Source organism: Xenopus laevis, chromosome 4S (assembly GCF_017654675.1).
Source record: "Xenopus laevis strain J_2021 chromosome 4S, Xenopus_laevis_v10.1, whole genome shotgun sequence".
Lineage (NCBI taxonomy): Eukaryota > Metazoa > Chordata > Amphibia > Anura > Pipidae > Xenopus > Xenopus laevis.
The window spans coordinates 13,035,006-13,052,241 of NC_054378.1; the positions used below are offsets into that span (position 1 = coordinate 13,035,006).

The 17,236-nt window shown below is 42.4% G+C and overlaps 1 protein-coding gene across 11 annotated transcripts in view; it reads left to right on the forward strand.

Moving 5' to 3' along the window:
• Positions 1-17,236, forward strand: part of shank2.S (SH3 and multiple ankyrin repeat domains 2 S homeolog) — a 299,657-nt gene that overhangs the window by 197,444 nt on the left and 84,977 nt on the right. For all 11 annotated transcript variants that reach the window (XM_041561943.1, XM_041561941.1, XM_018260197.2 and 8 more), the window contains one exon: positions 3,191-3,266. In XM_041561943.1, the coding sequence (XP_041417877.1) occupies positions 3,191-3,266 (76 nt within the window). The remainder of the gene's footprint in view (positions 1-3,190; positions 3,267-17,236) is intronic.

Here is a 17,236-nt window from a genome sequence, read left to right on the forward strand (position 1 = left end):
CTGTCACAGAAAAATTATTTCTCCCACTGGAGGTGTGGATTAATAGAGCCTGAACTCCAGTTGGGGGAAATAATACTAATTTTCCCCAAGGAGCTTGCAGTGAGGGCAGCCATGTTTGGTGGCACAAATTTGCATAATGGGCTAGTCTCCTGGCTCACTTATTAGGATCATGTATGTGGTATAGAGATGGTGGGCACGCTCCCCACTCTTATGTCACATGCATGGGGGACTTGCACTTTATGCGCATGGGTGTGCTTTCACATGTAGGTGCGGGAGGCTTAGCCCCTGTAAAGGGCATTTACAATTATTTTAGACAGTTAAGTCAAATCTTTTTTCTTTTTTTTAAATATTAAGTTGGGGTTCTTGAACCTATGGATCAGCCCCCAACAATGGTCAACCATGCTGTTGATGGTGGGTCACCATGATTCCTACAGAAAACAAATATGTGGCTTGTAAGGAAAAGGTAAAAGAAAATATAATTGCAATATACATTTATTTACTGCACATTTGCACTGGTTTTAAAATTATTTGTAATTGCCATTGAAAGCAGTATCTGCCAGGTTGTTTCTATTTTAGCCTGTAGATATTTTATTATCTGGTTATCATTTTTAAAAAGATACACTGAATTGCATGTCACACCTGGCAGGGAATATCAAAACTTTCTTTGCAGCAGGTAAAATAAGATACCCATTGAATCCAAATCATGTTGTTATGCTTTACTGGAGAAGGGAAGATTAAAATAAATTAAAGGGGAAACAAATCACTGGTTTGTGTTTCAAGGAAATACATCTCATTTGGTCATTATGGCTAGGATTACAATGCAGTTGTTTGGCTGGGTAATATATTGCATGCTTCAGATAATGCTTGAAAGGGACGGCTGTGCCTGAATCCTGCTGCCTGCCTTTCTTCTTGCTACTTGGGGATAATTATAGGTTAGGAGAGATAATTATAAACCATTAAAAAAAACACACAGAAAACAGTATGTTGATGTGCAGAGAAAGGCAGCTCTGATGGTAATGAGGCCTTATATTATATTTAGACTGTTAACTGTGAGGTCACTTCCTGTGTTAAAGGGAAAGCTAGCGCTTACAGCATTGAGTGTAGGGAAATCACTAAGTAAAGGGTCTATTTTAATCTGACTTGAAAACTTGTGCTCCAGTTGAGACATTGCCAGACTGGGCCTCAGAGAACCTAACACCAGGCCCACTCACACAGCAATATGATGTAGGTAGTGATAAACATTATAGGCGTAGTGTAGAAATAAGAAAAGCCTGATGGGAATTGTCTTGGGCTGGGGCCCACCAGTTCCCCGGGTATTCTGGAAGGCAAGGCCAACCCTGGCCTAAAGCTAGGATTGCTACCTTTAGTGAAGGGGAATACTGGCTGGGTATGCTAGGGGGCGGCCAATATCGTAAAGGGGCAGTAAATGGGTTGACTGATGACAGGGTGCTGACATTGATGGACGGAGCAATGTCATCAACATTGGCAATAAATTTGTAATGCCAGCCCTGGCTTTAACTGCTATTTTAATGGCTAGGTCAGGTAGCAACCCTACCTAAGACTCTGCAACTGCTAGTAAATTGCAACTCGCAGAAGCTGTCAATGTCAGGCATGATGTAGCCTGAGTATACCTCCTGTAGAATGCATGGAAATGGAGGCATAAATGTAGCTAAAGGGTGTTTCTTAAATGTAGAGGGCATTTTGTGCATGGTGATGCCGGGATGTTGTTTAGCTTTACATGAAAAGGGTGCGCCATACATGTAGATGGAGTGTTTGTCTTGCATGTAGATGGAGGGCATTGCTTACCTGGTGATACAGGTGTGTAGTTACAGTAAGCTGTACATGCAGAGTGTGTGGCTTATATGATATGTAGATGGAGTATGTGTTTTTACATGTAGATGGAGGGCATTGCTTACCTGGTGATACAGGTGTGTAGTTACAGTAAGCTGTACATGCAGAGTGTGTGGCTTATATGATATGTAGATGGAGTATGTGTTTTTACATGTAGATGGAGGGCATTGCTTAGCTGGTGATGCAGGGGTGTAGTTAAACAGTACATGCAAAGTGTGTGACATATGTAGATGGAGTATGTTTTTTACATGTAGATAGAGGGCTTACATGGAAATGCAGAGTTGTTGCTTAGCTTAACTGTAGATGGAATGTTACTGAGCTCTATATGCAGAAGTTGGGACTTACATGTAGATGGAGGATATTTCTTCCATGCAGAAGAAAGGTATCGCTGGCCTGGAAATGCAGGGGTGTGGTAGAGTTGTAGATTAAGCTCAGTTTAGAAAGCACGTTGAGGTCTTGGACAAAATGCACTGTATGAGACTAGTCAATGAACAAATAGAGGTGGTATTCCTAAAGCTGGGAATATTCAGAATCAAATTACTGATAAAATGTTCTGTTTTTAGGAGCTTTTAAAATAATAATGCCTGCGGCAACTGCTCATTGATCCACAACAAATGTATGCAGTAAAGAAAAACTGTTGATCATAGCACACAGCTCATAACCACAAATTAAGCAACACTGAAGACACTAGTTCATGCATTCTACATGTTCAGGTTCTGAGTGGGCAGAAGTGCATAAAAATCCAGCAGTTTGTGGGGTATCGGCTGCGGTCTCTGGACAAATGGATCACCTGTATGATTTTAACTTGATTCTTCCTTTGAAGCTTCAGTTACAGTTTGGGTAAATGTGGGTGCCACTAGGCATTGTGCCATCCTCATAGGGAAATATGTCTAAAATCCACAATATAATTCACTTGTTTATTGTAGGCTTTACAATGCAATGATATTGGAATCTGCATCTGCCTTACATTTCACATTGCTGCCCAACACCCTAGTGCAGCGAACTGCGTATTAAATCCCTTCCATTGATCACCCATTAATGTAATAAGGCAAAACCGGCACAAGATGTTAATCAGCAGCCACTTTAGAAAATTCCCCTCCATCACTTGAGACTGTCTGCCTGATTGAAAAGGCTCGCTGTCTCCAAGTGATATTTATATAGCGAACAGATGTCGCAGCTTCAGAAATGATTGCGAGCGAGCGGGGGCTTGAGCTCAAACGTGTTTTGGCAACTTGTTGCTGTACTTTGTTTTCTTTTAATCCCGATCAGTTTCTCGGAGTCGGATTATCTCACAATTTAACCCTATAATTATATGTTTTATTTAATTTTTCTCCTCTAGAGACACGCACCGACAGAACCAAAAAGCTCTTCCGGCACTATACTGTTGGATCTTATGACAGCTTTGATGCATCCAGGTAAGACTTGGTTTGGATGTTACTGAACTTGTATGTATATAGCACATATACCATATAAAACGTAAGGATTCACGCAAAAGTTTATCTTGATAGCCCTATGCGGCCTAATTTTTGTGTCACCTAACTGCACTTTTCTTGAATATTGCCTAATTGGCATAGAGTTGGTTTGTCCAGTGGTTAAACAAGATGTTATAAATGGAAATACAAAGGAGTTGTAGCCCCTATTGCTTCTAGGGCTAGAGACCGATCCACTTTCCAAGAAGGGACATCAGCAGTTGACATTATCAGAGCAAACTGGTGGTTGGATTGCAGGAGGTTCTGGTAAATCTGCATTCCCAGGTGGCATGGGGATTCATTTGATCATTGCTTTCCATTCTGAAGGAGAGTCTATCCAATGAGAACACCCTTGCTCCCTCATACTAAAATTCAGAGGTGTGCAACAGGGTTGGAAGATAGATGTAGTGGCCTCCAACCTTACTGAGCAGCAGGGTTGGGTTTTCTATTTACCCGAGGGCCACATCTAAAAAAAATAGCATTTGGCAGAATCCGCAGATTGCCAGTCTCGGCCTGGCCCCTCTTTGCAGTTGACAAATGTACCAACTGTACAGGGGTACTGCACATGTGCCAATCACTGAAGGAATGGGGTGGCCTGAGGTCCAGTGCCTAGGACACCTCCTAAATACATCCCTGCTGAGCAGATGTGCATTTTGAGCTCAGGCACAGGGCAACAGGACCATTCTAGAAGGTCACATTGTTACTGTTGGAAGAGGGAATTTGGCCCAAAGCAGGGGCCCTATGATTAAAGCATGGGTTTCATTCTCCTTTAAATATTGGAACCATGTTGTTTGTAGAGTAATGTTAAGGATCAGTGCCTTTGTTTGGTTCAGATTGGCATGATTTGTCCCACAATGAACTTTTATCAGTTGTCACTTTATTTCTTCACTTGCAAAACAATCGTATGATTGGCAAAGTATAACTGTTTCTTTAAGAAAGCTTTGTTTTATCCAGAAATGGTGGTAACCCTCCCTGGGTGCTGTACATTTAATTTCATAAAGTACTGGGCATGGCTTGTCATTCATACAGTGTAGGTGACTGTTGGGTTTATATCTGGGCATCAATAATGAAAGTTTTCCAGGTGTTAAGCATTATTAGTTACAAAGCCACACAGAGGAACCAATGGAGCTGTCAGTCTCTCTCTCATTGTATTCTAATGGAATTTCCCAGAGTGCAACCTGTCAGAGTGGAGAGCATATTGCTCATGTCACAGTTGGTCTTGCTGGCACATGCAGATTAACATGTAACCTAATGAATCCAGTACCAGTTAACAGGTCAACATTTCTTTTGGACTTATTGGAAGATTTCACAGACTGCTGGGGACCTAAAATGATTTTGCTGTAAGGCCTAGTAACATTTAGTTACTCAACTGCCTTGGCGTGCGTGTGGCTCCCTTCTCTGCCTTGCTGTTATTCTCTATTACTTTCTATTGCCTAAAGGTTAGGCATGGATAGCTCAGCTCATTTGGGGAAGTTACCAAACTATTGGATATGGCCCCTTTTTGGCCATACATTCTGGGCCAAGTAGGGCTGATCCAATCATTGGCTGATTTTAAGCCAGATATTGGTTGTTCAGGCCCTACAGTTGGCCCCATACAAAGCTTTTTTGGCCTTTGTTTGACCACCTCAACTCTCTAAGTTGGATGACTTTGGGGGTTTGGGCTCCCTGCAAAAAAGCTTTTTTTTGGGTGATCTGCAATATATGTAAAATCACAGGTCACCTCCATCACCCCCCTTACTGGCCCCTGTTCCCTCGGGGCTGTTGGATCTGCCCCCTCTATAGTTAGGTAAATGCTTTCATTCTCTGGGCCCTACCTAGTTGCTTTTATGTATGTGACCCTACCTTGTATAAATCTCATTCTCTAGTCATACCTTCCATTTCTAGCCATACCTTTCAATTAATGCAGTGTGTGAGAGCACTTATTCTGGCATTTTGCCCAATCTCTTACCTCTTTCAGTCCCCTCTGGCCCCTGTATTGAGGATTTTATCTCATTCCCTGTCTTGCATTGGTGTTGGGAGTCCATGATTTCCCACATTCCCTTTCCCTATTTCAGTGACCCATTTTATTATTTGGATGAGCTTTACCTTCATTTTTAAGTTTTGTTCCCCCATCCCCCCCACCTCCTCCGTCGTTGTCACCAGTCTGAATACTGTGCTGATTTCTCTCTGTGCTGCTATGCATAATTACTCATAATTAGCAGTGTGGGCTGAGTTACTATTGATTTTAGCAGGGTTTAGCATCTGCTCTGGAGACGGAGCTCCTCATCTGAACGCCGTGTTATCTGTATCCCCAGTTCTACTCCTGCAGCCCGTACAGCCCATCCCAGATCAGGTCTTAAGGGTATAAGAATCCAGAGTCTGCTGATTTTAGGGTTCTTTCTGGTTGAAGTTTTCATTCATTTTGGAACATTCGGGTTCAACTCTTGAAATCAAGTTAAAATCAAACTTCTCTAGCTGCTGCTTTAAAATGCAACTCCCTGCAACCCTTGTGAGCTGATACCAGTGACTGGCAAACTGCCTGTTTTGATATACCTGATCCAAGACATATAGCATTATCCTTGTAGTCAGTGAAAACACTGCCTGGTTGCTATAGGATACAGGACCCTAGCAACCAGATGTTTGGGGTTTTCCAACTAACAGATCTTTCTGTAATTTGGATCTTCATACCTTAAGTCTACTAGAAAGTCATGTAAATATTAAAGGGGTTGTTCACCGTTGAGATATCTTTTAGTATGATGTAGAGAGGGATATTCTGAGATAATTTGCAATTTGTTTTCATTTTTTATTATTGAAGGTTTTTGAGTTATTTAGCAGTTCTACAATATGCATTTTAAGCCATCTGGTAACTAGGGCCTGAATTACCCTAGCAACCATGCATTGATTAGAATAAGAGACTGGAATATGAATAGGAGAGAGTCTGAATAGAAGGATCAGTAATAGAAAGTAGCAATAACAATACATTTGTAGCCTTACAGAGCATTTGTTTTTTAGAAGCAATGCCCATTTGAAAGCTGCAAAGAATCATAATAAAAAGTAATAATAAAAGTGAACCACCCCTTTAAATAAACCCAATAGGCTGCTTTTGATTCCAATAGGGTTAATTATATCAAGTACAAGTTACTGTTTTATTATAACAGAGAAAAAGGAAAACATTTTTAAAAATCTGAATTATTTGATTAGAATGGAGTCTGTGGGACTGGCCCTTGTGTAATTCAAAGCTTTCTGGATAATGACTCCAATACCTGCATTGTACCCAAACATTGTTTAAAGTCTGTTTCCATTCAGCAACTGCTGACTTTTTTTGTAGCCTCACTCTCTTGACTATAACGCATCTCAGATTTGGCTTGTTATTTTCTTAGGCTTAACAACCTATGAATGAATAATATTTTGCCAGATCCCTTAACACTGCGCAATTGCTGAATTTTCAGATTGTCTGAGCACTGAGCACATACTCAATGTAATTACCCAGCGTAGTGTTGCTTTGTCACTTCATTATTTCCATCATTCCATCATTGACTGTGCCTAACATAAGATTATTGCACCCCCAGGCCATCCCACAGTCACACTCCCTTCCCAGAGACTATTATCCACTGTTACTATAGGCACCATCTCTCCCTACTATACCTGCTATCCCACAGTCACACTCCCTTCCCAGAGACTATTATCCACTGTTACTATAGGCACCATCTCTTCCTACTATACCTGCTATCCCACAGTCACAGTCCCTTCCCAGAGACTATTATCCCACTGTTACTATAGGCACCATCTCTCCCTACTATACCTGCTATCCCACAGTCACACTCCCTTCCCAGAGACTATTATCCACTGTTACTATAGGCACCATCTCTCCCTACTATACCTGCTATCCCACAGTCACACTCCCTTCCCAGAGACTATTATCCACTGTTACTATAGGCACCATCTCTCCCTACTATACCTGCTATCCCACAGTCACAGTCCCTTCCCAGAGACTATTATCCCACTGTTACTATAGGCACCATCTCTCCCTACTATACCTGCTATCCCACAGTCACACTCCCTTCCCAGAGACTATTATCCACTGTTACTATAGGCACCATCTCTCCCTACTATACCTGCTATCCCACAGTCACACTCCCTTCCCAGAGACTATTATCCACTGTTACTATAGGCACCATCTCTCCCTACTATACCTGCTATCCCACAGTCACACTCCCTTCCCAGAGACTATTATCCACTGTTACTATAGGCACCATCTCTCCCTACTATACCTGCTATCCCACAGTCACACTCCCTTCCCAGAGACTATTATCCCACTGTTACTATAGGCACCATCTCTCCCTACTATACCTGCTATCCCACAGTCACACTCCCTTCCCAGAGACTATTATCCACTGTTACTATAGGCACCATCTCTCCCTACTATACCTGCTATCCCACAGTCACACTCCCTTCCCAGAGACTATTATCCCACTGTTACTATAGGCACCATCTCTTCCTACTATACCTGCTATCCCACAGTCACACTCCCTTCCCAGAGACTATTATCCACTGTTACTATAGGCACCATCTCTCCCTACTATACCTGCTATCCCACAGTCACACTCCCTTCCCAGAGACTATTATCCCACTGTTACTATAGACACCATCTCTCCCTACTATACCTGCTATCCCACAGTCACACTCCCTTCCCAGAGACTATTATCCCACTGTTACTATAGACACCATCTCTCCCTACTATACCTGCTATCCCACAGTCACACTCCCTTCCCAGAGACTATTATCCCACTGTTACTATAGGCACCATCTCTCCCTACTATACCTGATATCACCAAGGCTTTATACACCTGCTATATCACAGATCCATACATAGTATAGAGGTGACTATGCGCTACTCTGTAGGGTAGGACTCCACATCGATTTCCAGGCGATCCGATCAGGACAATTACCTCCGCTTTAAATTTTCTGCTAAAAACACCAATGTCACGGAGTCAAAGTGCTTCTCCGACAAACACCAGGAATGTTACCTACACCATCCTTCCCTTTATCATATTAACACCCACTCACTGCACCATAATCACACACCGCATCCCTGTGTCACATTCACACTCTGCATTATTGTGTGAGATATGAAGCCCACGAGATAACTTGCCCGGGGCAACGAATGGCAGCGTATCCCGTCCATTCATAAAATGCCCTCCTGTGTAGAGCCGAGTGTGAAGATAAATGAGTTCTGCAGCACAATAATAGTCCTTAGTGTTTCCAACTGATTAATCTCTCACCGGAACGTACATGGCCGATCCACTTGTATTTACCTTAAAACACTCCCAGTTACCGGTAATGTGTTATTAGCAGCCGTGTGTAACTCCTGAGCAGCATTGCTCACTTCTAATTAAACGCCCATGAATAATTTAGGATGGCCTGTTTGTGCTTGCTTTAACTCCTCAGAATCCAAATTCTTTGCTTTTAAAGGACTGAACTAGATAAAAGAGTAGAGGTGGGAGAAATCAGAGCCAATTATTCACCTTTAGGTTTAATTAGCTGTCTGTCAATGGATTTTTCTGCTTGTCAATCAGTAGGTTGATTCAACTGCCTGTCTCTATGCCTCATGTATTGATTCATTTCTCTGCCTATCGGTTTGTCTTTCTATATATCCGTCTATTGATCCATTAGTCTACGTCAGCTTGTCCATTTGTCTTTTCATGATCTTTATTTCTATCTGCAAATAAAAAAAGACTTCTTTTTGGTCCTGAAATATGTGCAAAATGTGTTTTTCTTTATTCTGCATTTCTTTTGAATGATATCTTCATGTTTATTAGAGCCTCACCACTAGGGGTGCCTATTCCTGGTATAATCAACATTATTGTGGCTGTATGAATTAAATATAAAGACAAATGGGGTCTCCTAGTGCAAGAGCAGGATTCAATGGCCGACTAAGGATGCTGGGAGTTATTAAGCAGTGTGAGAGATATTTAATGTCCCTACAGTAATGAACAGATAGCTTCACATGCTTAGGATTTTAGTACTTGCCATTATGGTTATGAAAATAGTTAAAAGGTTCTCCCGTCGGCTCAGATTTGCTAATAGTTTGTATTAGAAAGAACAGAGAATGGTGGTTTGCATAATGCATAGCTTTCATAGGGTTGGCGAATTTTTTCGCCTCGTTTCGCCAAAAAATGACGCCCATAGACTTGTATGGAGATGTGCGTCAAAAAAAAAGACGCGCAACAAAATAATTTCGCTTTAATGGGCGTCTGCGACATTTCGCCGGCGGCGAATTTTTGGCGAAACGAAACGGGTCAAATTCGCCCATCCCCTAGCCGTCTCTCAGCAAGATGGGGGGCCTGCAAGCCTTTTGTTATGGGAAGCTTAATGTGCAGGATTGCTATATTCGTGGTTAGGTTGCCAGCAGTTTGTTTTATGTGGTCCTTACTCTTCTAAATATTAAGGGGCAGATTAACAAAATTCGAGTGAAGAATTCGAATGTAAAAAACTTCGAATTTCGAAGTATTTTTTGGGTACTTCGACCATCGAATTGGTTAAATTCGTTCGAATTCGAACGATTCGAACGATTCGAAGTAAAAATCGTTTGACTATTCGACCATTCGATAATCGAAGTACTGTCTCTTTTAAAAATACTTCGACCACCTACTTCGGTAGATAAAACCTACCGAAGTCAATGTTAGCCTATGGGGAAGGTCCCCATAGGCTTGCCTGTGATTTTTTGTTCGAAGGATTTTCCTTCGATCGTTGGATTCAAATCCTTCGAATCGTTCGATTTGAAGGATTTAATCGTTCGATCGAACGAAAAATCCTTCGATAGATCGATCGCAGGATTTGCGCAAAATCGTTCGACTTCGATATTCGAAGTCGAACGATTTTAGTTCCCAGTCGAATATCGAGGGTTAATTAACCCTCGATATTCGACTATTGATGAATCGGCCCCCAAATGTACATTAAAAGTTACCTATAGATCATGTTGATCATTTTTCGTAGATTGGTCTTCTTTTGTAAGTAATCGTTACTTGAACCTTCTAAACGTGATCGTTTGACAACCTTTGTCGCTTCTAACATGTGGGTTACAGTTTCTAATGCGAACGGCCTACTGCTGCACAAATATGACTGCCCCCACATAGCCAAACACGGGGAATCAGATAGGCAAATACTTTTATGGCAAATTAATAAATAGCATGCAAAGACAATGTTATGATAGATGTAAAATAAAAAAATTTAATTTGCAATGTCAGCATCTCTTTATGGACAAGGACAGTTTTATATATATACTGGAGTCGGCTATAACGTGCAGTAACGTAACTGGGGGGGGGGCGGGCCCTGGTGCGGGACATGCCGCCGGGCCCCCGCCCCCCTCCATACCAGATTTTTTTTACCGGAAATCGGCAGTGCGCGAGCTGCCGGGGGGTCCTGAGTGGGTGTGGGCCCTAGCCCAATTGCACCCCCTTCTCCCCCGGTAGTTCCGCCACTGGCAGAGTGCCTCTTTTTTGTTATGGTGATTATGAAAGATCTAATTCTTTAGGCTGTTAGAGGGTTTTTTTTTTTTTTTAGATCAAGCCAGTAAATCTCTCTGTATTCAAATCTCATCATAAATGGCCGTGGCGTAACTGGAGTGCCCCCTGCAAAAAAATCTTCAGAAGGGCCCGGCACACCCTCATCACGCCCAACCCTGCCCATGTCCCACCCCCACTCCACCCACTCCCATCCAACTTGCTTCCCCTTCCTCGCCAGTAAGAGAGAGCGGCTGTGGAGGAGGCTTTTTTTTAATTAGCTATAGAGGAAGCAGACCCCACAGTCCAGGCCCTCCTGTTCCCTGGGACCTCCTCCGACTGTGGGGTCTGCTTCCTCCATAGTTATGCCACTGATAACTGACTTAAATTTGGGCTTGCAGGTGTATCTAAAAAAGCAAATAGCCATTCTCCCACCCTAACTGACCATCAGGTTAAGGCACCCCAGACATGTCAACTTGTATTTTCAAGAGTCCCCCTGATTTAAGCCCCTTTCCCCTGGTCACCTGAAGTAATAAGTCATTTGCACCCTAAACTTCAATGGAAATAAATAGAATTTTCACCCAAAGTCCTAGATATTGTTCAAAGCAGTGGAGCAGGGAGCCCACTGGGGGAACAGGACCAAAACCATTGCCCCAGATCACTTTGGATCTAGGTTGGCATATTTTACCCCCTTGCCATTGCTTCCAGCCCCTCCCCCTGAGGTGGGCCAAACTCACAATCTACAAAAACCATAGTTTTATGCGGATTCTTCTGATTCTGGATTTTGGGTTCCCTTTCCATATAACACAAGAATAAATGACATAGGAAGTGTCAGGATACAGAATAAACACAGGCTAATTTGACAATCCTCAAGAGCCTGGAATTAATTTTAATTATTTAATGTTAAATTGAATTGGACAAGTGGTATTTTAAAACAGATGCATAGCCTTTTAATAGCACTTTATTAACATTTAATGGGTTTTCTTATTCATTCCTGCATGTAGGCAATCATTAGCTCTTAAGTACAGGATGTAGCTGAACCAAGACCATCATTTTCTATCATAGAACCCTAGCAAAGTGACAATGAAAAAGCTGTCTTGTGGTTCGCTAACCAGAGGTGCTGCTCAAACTTTTTGGAAATCCATGATATACAGTTAGGCCCACAGAGACAACTTTTTTCTAATTTTGGTTCTGCACATTATCACAATGAATTTTAAATGAAACAACTCAGATGCAGTTGAACTGCAGACTTTCAGCTTTAATTCAGTGGGTTGAACAAAAAGATTGCATAAAAATTTGAGGAACTAAAGCCTTTTTCTTAACACAATCGCTTCATTTCAGGGGCTCAAAAGTAATTGGACCATTGACTCAAAGGCTATTTCATGGGCAGGTGGGGGCAATTCCTTTGTTATGTCATTATCAATGAAGCAGATAAAAGCCCTGGAGTTGATTTGAGGGGGTTGCTTGTATGTGGAAGATTTTGCTGTAAACAGACAACATGCGGTCAAAGGAGCTCTCCATGCAGGTGAAACGAGCCATCCTTAAAGGAGAAGGAAAGGCTAAAATTAAGTAAGCCTTAGAAAGAAAGGTCTACATATATATATACACCAGTAAACCCTCAAAGTAATGCTGCAGAGTCCTCTGTCAAAAGAAACACAGCATTTCTTTCCTTCTATTGTGTACTCATGGGCTTCTGTATCAGACTTCCTGTTTTCAGCTTAATCCTCCAGGGCTTGGTCTTGAGCATGCTCAGTTTGCTCCTTTCTCCCTCCCTCCTCCCATCCCTCCTGTAATCTGAGCTCAGGGCTGTAAGTGAGCAGGGAGAGACTCAGGCAGGATGTTATGTCACACCAAGCTAATATGGCAGCTTCTATCCTAAACAAACAGAGACAGTGTCTAGACTTGTTTACTCAGGTATGGTAAAGCATTCTGCAGAATGAATATAGCATTCTAGCTTGCACTATTGTGACTAATCTGTTGGCAATAAACTGTCTTGGAGCTTTCCTTCTCTTTTAAGCTGCAAAACAGAAAAAACCCATCTGAGAAATTGCTACAATATTAGGAGTGGCAACATCTACAGTTTGGTACATCCTGAGAAAGAAAGCACTGGCGAAATCAGCAACGCAAAAAGACCTGGACGTCCACGGAAGACAACAGTGGTGGATGATCTCAGAATCATTTCCATGTTGAAAAGAAACCCCTTTATAACAGCCAAACAAGTGAACAACACTCTCCAGGAGGTAGGAGTATCGATATCCAAGTCTACCATAAAGAGAAGACTGCGTGAAAGTAAATACAGAGGGTGCACTGCAAGGTACAAGCCACTCATAAGCCTCAAGAATAGAAAGGCTAGATTGGACTTTGCTAAAAAAAAAACATCTAAAAAGCCAACACAGTTCTGGAAAAACATTCTTTGGACAGATGAAACCAAGATCAATCTCTACCAGAATGATGGCAAGAAAAAAGTATGGAGAACAGCTCATGATCCAACGCATACCACATCATTAGTGATGGGCGAATTTGGGGTGTTTCGCTTCGCAGAAAAATTTGCGAAATTTGCAAAACGGCGTCCTTTTTGACTGGGTTTTGGGTCATTATGAAATGTCTCACAATCGCCGGTGAAAATGTACCGGCGTCCAACAAAAATGGATGCCGGCGTTAATTTTTTTTTGACGCCTGCGAATTTTCACATCGGTTTCACAAATTTATTCGCCGGTGGAGAATCGCAGGAATTGCACCTGGCGAATAAATTTGGCCATCACTACACATCATGTATAAAACATTTGGGAGGCAGTGTGATGGCTTGGGCGTGCATGGCTGCCAGTGGCACTTTGGATACTAGTGTTTATCCATGATGTGCAGGCCCGGATTTGTGGAAAGGCCACCTAGGCCCGGGCCTAGGGCGGCAGGATTTTAGGGGGGCGACATGCTGCCAAACCACACCCACATTTGTTCAAAAACACTGGGGATGCGCTGGAGAGACAATAATTTTTTTAATTTCCCGTGCGCCAATCCCCATTGCTCCTGTCACCCTGGAGGCGACAGGGGTGACGAACGGGAGTGGGCCTAGGAGCGCCCACCATGTAAATCCGGCCCTGATGATGTGACACAGGACAGAAGCTGCCCAATGAATTCTGAGGTGTTCAGAGACACTGTCTGCTCAAATCCAGCTAAATGCAGTCACATTGATTGGGAGACATTTCATAATGACCCAAAACATACAGCCAAAGCAACCCAGGAGTTTATTAAAGCAAAGCAGTGGAATATTCTTGAATGGCCAAGTCAGTCACCTGATCTGAACCCAATTGAGCTGCATTTCACTTGCTGAAGACTAAACTTCGGACAGAAAGGCCCACAAACAAACAGTAACTGAAAGAGGCTGCAGTAAAGTCCTGGCAGAGCATTAAATGGAGGAAACCCAGAATCTGGTGATGTCCATGAGTTCAACACTTCAGCCTGTCATTGCCAGCAAATGGGTTTCAAACAAGTATTAGAAATTAACATTTTATTTTCAGTTTTTTAATTTACTTTTGAGCCCCTGAAATAAAGTGATTGTGTTAAAAAAAAAAACCTTTAGCTCACATTTTTATGGAATCTTTTTGTTCAACCCACTGAATTAAAGATAAAAGTCTGCAGTTCAACTGCATCTGAGTTGTTTCATTTAAAATTCATTGTGGTGATGTACTGAACCAAAATTAGAAAAAAGTTGTCTCTGTCCAAAGATTTATGGGCCTAACTGTAGTTGCTAATTGGATGTAAATGGACACCTACTGGTTCTGCAGACTGGTGCTGCTTTGTGAAAGCCAAGAAAGTGCAATTATGGGGGTGGGGTGATTTAAAGAAGAAGGAAAGCTATAGTGCAAGCGCAAGCTATAAAACTATATTTATTCCGCCGGAATGTTTTACCCTACTTGAGTAAACAGTTCCAGAAGCTTGCTATGTTTCTTTAGGATGGCAGCTTCCATATTAGCTTGGTGTGACATCACTTCCTACCTGAGTCTCTCCCTGCTCACTCATAGCTCTTGGCTCAGATTACAACAGGGTGGGGAGGAGGGAGGGAGTACAAGGGAGGGGGAGAAGGGAAGAGGAGCAAACTGAGCATGTTCAAGCCCTAGCCCTGGTGGTCTGATACAGAAGCACAGTCCCGCTTTTGACAGCTCAACCCGCAGTTCCGCGTTTGTACTGAAAAGTCACAACTTTCTTTGCACTGATCAGCCAGAAAATGATACAGAGTTTCTAACTTAATTGGTTTTTGACAGAGCCCAGAATAGCTAATATAATTTTGTAACAATTTTGAAATAAGCAAATAAGTAATTGTAACAATTTATATAAGCAGGTCCCTTAGGAAAATTTAGACTCACAGCTTAAAGGGCAATTCACCTTCATTTAGAAAACTGTTTTTGTCCCTCTTTTTATTTCCATAATGTATGGCACATACATGGGTGAGTGTTGGGCCAATCAGTATGGAGGGCACATAGAGGTGCCATCTTCTCCTGCATCACACATCACATGATCTAAATGGCTAATTAATTCATAGCCCTGTATGAATTGCTTGTCTGTCTGCACCATTCCATATCGGCAAGAAGGATTGCAAAACAATATTGGTTTTCTGTGTGTGCGCCAGTCAGCAGAGGTGGCACACTCACTCACTGACTGCCCCTAATCTAGCTCAGCCGGCATTCCCACATCGCTCTAGAATTAATGACAGCTCTGACAGTGACTGGTGTTTGGGCCATGTAATTACAGCTTGATGTTTATGCTAATGAAGATGAATGCTGTACGGGGATATATGTCGGCCACTGTGCAAACAACAAATGATATTGTGCTCGCGTCAGACATTCTATAGCAGAAGTTAGTGTTGAGCTGTCAATAGATTATATTTTATTCCTGTGCTTGAGGGAAAAGTATTTATTGGCTGGTATATGCAATAAGTATACTCTTGTATCTGTGCGGAAAGTTATGGCTATGGTCAGGCATGTCAGCCAAGATAATTGGGTATAGATACAGTATCCATGCAGTAGTACATAGGGCTTGATTGACCTACTGTATATGTGAACAGTAGCATTAGAAAATGCACAGAGCTAAACCGTCTGATTTCCAGGGTCGCTGACCCCAGCAAACCAAGCCTTGCTCTTCGAAGGTATATATATATTGCATATCTTATTGTTCAGGCCTTCTGCGATTCATCCACAGTTATTGTCACTTTTTATTACTTATCTTTCTATTCAGGCCCCTCTATTCCAGTCTCTTATTCAAATCAGTGCATGGTTACTTGGGTAATGTAGACTCCAGCAACAAAATCGCAGACATTGCAAACTGAAGAGCTGATGAATAAATTAGAAACCACAAATAATAAAAAAAAAATGTATACCAACTGCAAGTTTTCACTCTCTCCAGCATACGAAAAGTTAACTCAAAGGTGATCAACCCCTTTAATGAATGCATTTTGGAAAATTTCTTGAAATGGTGCTTTCTTTCATTAATCAAAATATAGGGTTTTTTGGTTGAATTTCCCTTTAATATAAAGAGCTATTTTAAAATTGGATAAAGAGGTACTTTGTTAATCTTATGTTATCTAAGAAAAAAATAAGGGATGTGTAAAGGTGGCCATACACGGAGAGATCCGCTAGTTTGGCGAGCGGATCTCTCTCCGATATGCCCACCTTGAGGTGGGCAATATCGGTCTTATCCGATCGTTAGGATCCGATCGGATCCTAACGAATGGGAACGGGCGGTCGGATCGCGGGACCGCATCAACGAACAGATGCGCCCGTGATCCAACAGGATTTTTCGTCCTATCCGATCGAGATCTGGCCTACTTTCAAAGAGGTACTTTCTTAAACTTATTTTATCTAAGAAAAAAATAAGGGATGTGTAAAGGTGGCCATACACGGAGAGATCCGCTTGTTTGGCGATGTCGCCAAATGAGCGGATCTCTCTCCGATATGCCCACCTTGAGGTGGGCAATATCGGTCTGATCCAATTGTGGGCCCTAGGACCCAACGATTGGATCCTAACAAATAGGAACGGGCGGTCGGATTGCGGGACTGCATCAACGATGCGGCCGCGATCCGACGGGATTTTTTGTCCCATCCGATCGAGATCTGGCCGACTTTCGGCCAGATCTCGGTCGGGGAAGCCCGTGGGGGGCCCATACACAGGCCAATAAGCTGCCGACTCGGTCTGTCGGCAGCTATTATCGGCCCGTGTATGGCCACCTTAAATTTTGGCCCGTTACAGGTTCATGTTGCCACTTTCAGAACTAAATCCTCCCCGACACATTTGTTAATGGGATGTATTCTCTCCCGTAGGTCAGTGCAGGGGCAGATTTAATTGCGGTGATGTGTGGGAAGTGGGGCAATTACAATACAGAGGTGAGGATTGGGTTGCCTGTGGGCAAGTAGTGGAGAGCTGGCTATTTGTCATTATGCCTTG